This window comes from Myotis brandtii, unplaced genomic scaffold (genome assembly GCF_000412655.1).
Source record: "Myotis brandtii unplaced genomic scaffold, ASM41265v1 scaffold1074, whole genome shotgun sequence".
NCBI classification, from domain to species: Eukaryota; Metazoa; Chordata; class Mammalia; order Chiroptera; family Vespertilionidae; genus Myotis; species Myotis brandtii.
Window position 1 is genome coordinate 270224 of NW_005353653.1, and position 7685 is coordinate 277908.

The 7685-nt window shown below is 47.7% G+C and overlaps 1 protein-coding gene across 6 annotated transcripts in view; it reads left to right on the plus strand.

Annotated features, from left to right (window-relative positions):
* GRIK4 (glutamate receptor, ionotropic, kainate 4) overlaps nucleotides 1–7685 on the plus strand; it is a 271548-nt gene that overhangs the window by 235055 nt on the left and 28808 nt on the right. For all 6 annotated transcript variants that reach the window (XM_014541801.1, XM_014541793.1, XM_014541818.1 and 3 more), the window contains one exon: nucleotides 659–772. In XM_014541801.1, coding sequence (XP_014397287.1) covers nucleotides 659–772 — 114 coding nt within the window. The remainder of the gene's footprint in view (nucleotides 1–658; nucleotides 773–7685) is intronic.

Consider the following 7685-nt stretch of genomic DNA (forward strand, 5'->3'; position numbering starts at 1 on the left):
TAAAGCAGGTTTCTGGGGTTTTGTTTAGCTTCTATATTTGCAACATAGTTGCTTAGAGTTGCAGCTGAGAGGCCGGCAGCGGCAGGCGGGGAACGTTGGAGTTCGCCGTCACTGGAGCAAGCAAGCCTCCCTGTTCGCTTCAGCGCATGGCTGCCAGCCGCCATCTTGGCTGACAGTTAATTTGCATAAGGATATGCTGATTAGCCAATGGGAAGGGTAGCGGTCGTACACTAATTACCATGTTTCTCTTTTATTAGTGTAGATTTTATTGTAATCCCACCCCCTGCAAAAGTGCCTTACACCACGTGGGAACTCAGTGATGTTTTAGTGACCAATTAAATCAGTAAGTTGAATAAAAAACAACTCAATGTTGAGGTTCCAGGAAACCTATCTACCAGTTTTCCTATTTGTTGCCCCTATTCTAGGGCATTTGAGTCTATCTCTGAGCAGTCTATAGTGGTCCTTCCTGCCTTTTATTCTTAATTAGTATGTAGAGGGCCTAACCTCCAGTGACCGTCAGTGATCATTCAGACCTTGGAGATGTCCTTAGAGTCACTTGCATGGCAGAGAAGCCATCCCCCGGGAGTGGTGGCCTCTGTCTCTGTCCTGGTGCCCCATCCCATGCAGCCGCCCCTGATGGGCTCTCTCTCCCTTCCAGAAAGCAGACCTGGCTGTGGCTGGCCTCACCATTACCGCTGAGCGTGAGAAGGTGATTGATTTCTCCAAGCCGTTCATGACTCTGGGGATTAGCATTCTTTACCGCGTTCACATGGTAAGCATTTCTGTCATTCATCTTATTTGCATGCAAACACCAAGTTATATAGTAATTAAGAATGACTTGTGGAAATATTTAGATTTCAAGACTTAAGTGCAAATGTGCTGGGCTATTCTTTCCCCCAGCAGCTGCATGATTGGTAAACAAGAAGAACGGAAGAGTCACACTGTGGGCGTCCCTGTAAATACTGCGTCTGCCTCACTAAGTAGGGATGGCCAGGAGTGACTGCTCAGTCAGGGATGGTTGCCTGCTGGTCCCTGTGCTTCCTCCTGGAGGACAGGCCACAGCACAGCGAGGTCCCCAGCACCCTCCAGACTTCACGGCTCAGCTACACTCTGCACACTCAGAGCGTGGTGTCTGGTGGGGGCACGCAGGCTCCTTCCACTAGTGAATAAAGGGCAGATGATTTAATGTCACTTATCCCTGATGTGTCCCCTCTTCTGCACACATTTTTAAATGATTTAATTTTTAATTGATTTTAGAGAGAGAGGGAGAGAGAGAAACATCAGTTGATTGCCTCCCACATACACCTCGACTGGGGATCAAACCTGCAACCTGGGCATATGCCCTCACCAGGAATCAAACCAGTGACCTTTTGCTCCACAGGACGATGCTCAACCAACTGAGCATACTTGCCAGGGCGCTGCATATTTTAAAAAGAGAAGGAGGCTACTGGCTAGGTTGGCTAGAGTGGGCACAGCTGGTGTTAAAAAAGAATTTGTGGAGGCACAGCAATGGGCAGCAGAGGATGGGCAAGACAGCTAGGCAGGGGGCAGGGCAGGGAAGGAGCCTGGCTGGGCCTCAGATCGACATGGACAGTCATCACATGGCTGGCACATAGTTCTCCTAGTTTGTCTGCTAAACCAGAAGAACTTCCTCTCATCTTCATATCAAACTAGCTCTCCGTGCGCTGGTATTAGATGGCTTTTCCAGCACTGCAGCCACTGCAGGGTCCAAGGTCACACGGCATATTCCTCTGTATTAGCTGGCACCACCCGGCTACCCAGCAGGGAAGTCACCAAAGCTAATTCCACGTGTCTGCTGAAGAAGCGACTCTCCCTCTTCTGACCTTCTCAGGCCTCGCATTCCAATTCCAGGAAAGGGGGTATTTACATTCACAGCCCAGCCTGAGCTCACATAGTTGACAGCTGCTAGGGCATCAGAGACTGGGGCCCATTTCTCCCGCGGAAGGCCTCCTTGCCAAGGCCACCAGGCGGCTCAGAAGAGCACAGCTCTGTCCTAGGCCTGTGCCTCTCAGGACCCTGGCTGGGCCTGGGGAAGAAGGCCAAGCATCTGGAAGAAGAGAACATCAGAATCCCAGGCTTCCAGGCGAAGATGGAGAGAAAGGTGAGGATCTGGTCAGAGACAACTGTTGACAATGCTGTTGATGTGTCTCTCATGGATAAAGGGGATGTTAATCCTCTTGCTCCTCTTTTCACGATGATGACAGTCCCCATTCATTGAGCACCTCCTTTTGAATAATTGAACTTTTGAATAATTGAACTTTTGAATAATTGTCCTGTGTACCCTTGCTCATTTGGTCCTCAGGATTGGTCTTTGAGGGAAAAGGGCCAGGATTACGCCGAACCGGTTTGGCTCAGTGGATAGAGCGTCGGCCTGCGGACTGAAGGGTCCCAGGTTCGATTCCGGTCAAGGGCATGTACCTTGGTTGTGGGCACACCCCCACTGGGGGGCGTGCAGGAGGGCAGCTGATCGATGTTTCTCTCTCATCAATGTTTCTAACTCTCTATCCCTCTCCCTTCTTCTCTGTAAAAAATCAATAAAATATATTTTTAAAAAAAAAAGGGCCAGGATTACAATTCCATCTTAAACGAGGAGCTCACACAGGGCTGGGCCTGGCATGCAGGTGTCCTAACTCTCAGAACAGTGTTCTTGTCTGAGCTGCGCCTGGCAGAATTCCTGGGTGTTCTCTAGCTCGCACTATTTCTTGAGCCCACCCCACCCTCTCCAGCACCTGGGCCCCGAGGGAGCACCCAAAAGCAAATGGAGACAGGGATTAAAAAGTGAGAAAGAAATAAAGGCCAACATTGAATCAATGCCAAGCATTTGCTGGATATATTACCCCTTTTCAAGAAGGTCTTTTCATTTCAGAAAGATTGTCCAGGAAAATGGAGAACAGTGCTGAGTAAACCAGTGAATCATTTCTAATACTGCTTAATATTCTATTATAAGAAAACAGAAAATGAATAGAGTTTTATCTCTTAACACTAAATAACATAATGGCCCATATAATGAAAATATGGCTTCCTGAATCATTTTAATGTTGATTATTTATTGAGTGCTCCTCTCTAAAGAAGCTGAAGGTGTTTTATCACCTTTAGTGATTCTCACATCCTCCCTTCATGCTGATCATGGTGTCCCATGATATGGAAAAAGAAGTGGCACCAGAGAAGTTGAGTGGTTTGCCTAACATCACTCAGCAAGACAAGGGCAATGCCAGGGTTAGAACTTAGGTCTACTCATACCTGATTTCCAACAAGTAACATGAAAATAGATAAGCTGCGTCTGGGCTGTACATAGGCAACAACCCTATCTGGGGGTTTTATGAAGAGGAATTCATTGATTACCCTCCCCCGCTAGAGTCAGAGATGAGAATTGCATGCTAAACCAAAATATCATCAAGACAACTCATTGCAGACACACTGAGGGGAGCTCCCCTTGGTTCCTGGGTTGGCACAAGAAGAAATTATGCTCTTCTGCCTCTTCCTGAAGGAGTAATGGAAACTGTTGTCTTATCTCCTCATCCCAAGTGTGTTCTATTGACCACGACTGGTCTCTGTAAATTGCCTTTAGTTCCAATGACTTTGCCAAGCCTTTGTCATTAGCTCTGCTGGAGAGGAGATGGAGTACAGGGAAAGAAGAAGATTCATAACAGTAGTTTGTATGTAGGGAATGGGGACAAGGGTACAATTTGACACAAACACAAGAGGCCCCACCACAGTCGGACCCACTCTGTCCACCCGGAAAGGCTGAGATGGTGCCAGTGAGATGAAATCACTGGCATTAAGTGCCTTCCTCCAGGAGTGAGCCTGGTGTTGCCCTGATGGCTTCCCTGGGGAGCCCTAGGGGACCATTATGACTCATGTTATAACCACAGGAACCCCAGGAGTTGGGGGAGTGACTATAACCAGATGGTGCCCCCAGCATTGTTAGCAGGTGTCACTGTAGGACAGAACATAGTGTTTCCTGTGCATCGAGGGGGTGTCACTATAAAAGTACGTTCCCTCCTATCACATGCCCTCCCCTCCCCCCGTTGATTTCTGATTGCCATCAGACAGGAAGAGGCAAACACATACTAGTACACAGCCCTCACTACGTGTCATCGAGTCCTCAAAACAACCCCATGAGACAGGTGTCATTATTACCCCTGCTACAAAGGAAACAAAAGCCCAGAGAAGTTAAGTGACTTGCCCAGTGTCGCACAGTTTGTAAGTGTAAGCCAAGTTCAGTCCAAGTCTGTGTTTCAGTTTACTGCTTGTCCTGCATGACTGGCTTTCAAGCACTTGTTCCAGATTCTGGAAAAGCACTTGTGTTCCTCCTGTAATGTCACATTCCAGTACACATAGAACGAAGCATCAGGGAGTTAATAGATTCCTTTAAGGATAAGAGGAATTGCCTACTTGCAAGGGGAGTTTGGTGCCCCTTCATAGCCCCTGGGCAGCTCCAGTGGTAACATTCAAAGAGTCTCACCATGTGGGACTGCTCAGTTGGTGACCAGCCCTTTGGCTCTCTCCCACCATCAAGGATGCTAGCTCTGGTGTGGTTTGTCTGAAGCACAGTGAAAAAGTCAAAGGGACCATTTCGAATTTTGGTGCCATCTGCAGAGCTTGACTTGTTTTAGGCAATTGGGACATAGGCATTTATAACCAATTACTGACCTTCAGAGTGGTGTATTCCCCAGAAAGAATGGCTCAACTTGCAGTCAACAGAGAAGTGTACAATCAGTGTAAATGCCTATAGATACCACAGAGTATATCTGTTGTATTAAGGCATTATTTATTGTTACCCAATATCGCACAGTTTGTAAGTGGTGAAACCAGGATTCGGTTCTAGGCAATCTGGCTGGCTGATAAATAATGGTGGTTATAAGTAAGTGATGTTTAAGAGTACTGTAAGGGGTGAGATGGAGCACGTTGGAATTCTGCCGGCATTGAGGAGAAGGTGTGAAAGTAATTAGGGACTTTGCTGAGCAAGATAAGAAGAAGATGCAGTCCAGCTGCCATTTAAAGGAAAGCAAGCAGGGCATCCCTATGGCAACAGGCCAACAAATGAGCACCAGAGAAACGGAGCCCATCGCCATGATTTCAGCAAGGCATGCACCCTCCCTGGGTCTTCCCGCCCTTCAATGTGGAGACCTGGCATTGAGATCCAGAGAACACAGGGAAACACTGAGTTATTCGAAGAAAAGTGTCACCATCATATATCTTTTGGGTTAAGGAAAATCTTGGAAGAAATGCCTATGGCATATGGCATCTGATTTGCTCCAAGCACAGTAACTCAGCAGTCTTGGAAAGGAAGCCATCTGAAGCATCCCCACAGGAAAAAAATGGTAGGCATTTGGAGCCTTGCAAGTCACATACTTCTCTTGGGCATCATATAAACTGTGTGGGCTCTGCCCAGGCCAAGACAGCAGAGTCCCCCACCCAAATCTCAAATGACTGCCCTTCCTTGCTCTCTGGTTGGCATCGGCCAGTCACATGTGGAATCAGATGTTGTCTTGCCAAGTGACTAGTATGTGTTTAGTGGAGCTGCGTCATTATATCACAGTGTCACTTGTGATATAATCAAGTATAGATTCTGATATTGAGCAGGTAATGGGGTTTGATTCAGAAAGCAACAATAAGATTTTTTCATAGATGTCTCTCAATTGAGAGACACAGAGTAAGATGATCACGACTGACAGGGCACATGGGACTCACGTGATGTTTGTTCAGAGTCAGTGGCCACGTGAGGTGTGGGTGTGCCAGCCCCCATCCCCATGGGCTCGGAGGACGGGTCCTGCACAGTCTGCTGCTGCTGCTCGTGGCGTGATAAGGAAGACACACCAACCACAGCACAAAAAGTGACATATCTTTTTATAGCCAGACGTTTGTTCACCAGTTTTGTGTGTGTGTGTTTCAGTTGCAGTTTGAATTCAATAATATTTTGTATTAGTTTCAGGTGAACAGCATAGTGATTCAGCAGTCATTTGCTTCACAGAGTGGTCCCTCCCCTGATAGTTCCAGTCCCCTCCTGGCACCACTCAGGTCATTACCGCATCATTGGCTACATTCTCTGTGCTGTGCTTTCCATCCTGTGACTATTTTGTAACTGCCAATCAATACTTCTCCATCCCTTCACCTTTCACCCAGCCCACAACCCCCTCCGCAAAGGCAACCGTCAATCTATTTTCTGTGTCTGAGTCTATTTTCAGAACCCCTGAGCTTAGCACTGAGTTTCTATCCTATCCATGGACTTCCTAGATTTCTGGAATCATAAAATCATGTTCTTTTCAATTGGGAGTGGTTCTGTAGGAGCACCTGGCCAGTGGTTTCACAGTGAGTGGAAGTGGCCAGCCTGGCACAAGGCCACAGGAGCTATGGGAGCTGAGGGGAGAGGTCGCCTGGGGTGGTAACAACCACTCAGCTCCAGCAGCCGAGAAGATAGGCCCGGTGTCGCCAGACCACCCATCAAAAGCAAAACAGCGAGAAACCCGGATTTTTAAATGAAATCTCCATAACTAATGCTGGCAACTAATCAAAATGAGTAAACACTGCAGGGTAAACAAACAGGCTGTCTGTGGGCTACATGTGGTATAAGCACAAGTGTGTCACCTCTGATCGAGTCCAGCTCCCACCGAGACTGGAGGGGGTGTGGACTGGCCCAAGACTCACAGCTCAGATGGGGGGCAGGTTCCTGGCTCCCTCCTTCTCCTCCCACCTACTGCCCACAGCTTCCTGCTCCTGGCTACCTCCTTCTCCTCCAGGCCCACTGCCCACAGATTCCTGTGACCAGCTCCCTCCTTTGACTCCCATGACTCTGGCCAAACACATCCCTGGGCTGGGAACAAGCCCTGCTTCCCCACAGCATTGGAGTCCCAACCTGGGCTTTGTGTCAGAAAACCTGTGTCAGCCAACAAACGACAAGTGTTGATGAGGATGCGAAGAAAAAGAAACCCTCGTACACTGCTGGTGGGAATGCAGACTGGTGCAGCCACTGTGGAGAACAGTACGGAGTTTCCACAAAAAACTAAAAATGGAACTGCCATTCAACCCTGTAATCCCACTTCTGGAGATATATTCCAAGAAATCAGAAACACCAATCAGAAAGGACATATGCATCCCTGTGTTCATAGCAGCACAATTTACAATAGCTAAGATCTGGAAATAGCCCAAGTGCCCATCAGCAGATAAGTGGATTGAAAAAACAGTGGTACATCTACACAATGGAATACTACACTGCTGTAAAAAGAAGAAACTCTTACCATTTGCAACAGCATGGATGGAACTGGAGAGCATTATGCTCAGCGAAATAAGCCAGTCAGAGAAAGAAAAATATCACATGATCTCACTCATCTACACTAATAAAAGAGAAACATGGTAATTGGCGTACGACCGCTACCCTTCCCATTGGCTAATCAGGGAGATATGTAAATTAACTGACAGCCAAGATGGCGGCTGGCAGCCAGGCAGCTTAAAGCGAACATGAGGCTTGCTTCCTTCATTGAAGGAGAAAGCCAACGTTCCCCGCCTGCTGCTGCCAGCCTCTGAGCTGGCAGTTTGAAACTTTGTAACACTTTCAGCCGGCCGGGATCTCAGAGCTCGAGTTATACATTGTTTCGATTATAGAACCAGCAGCGGAAGCCTCAGAGCTAGAGCCAGAGCTAAAGCTGGCCCAGAATAAAAAAAAA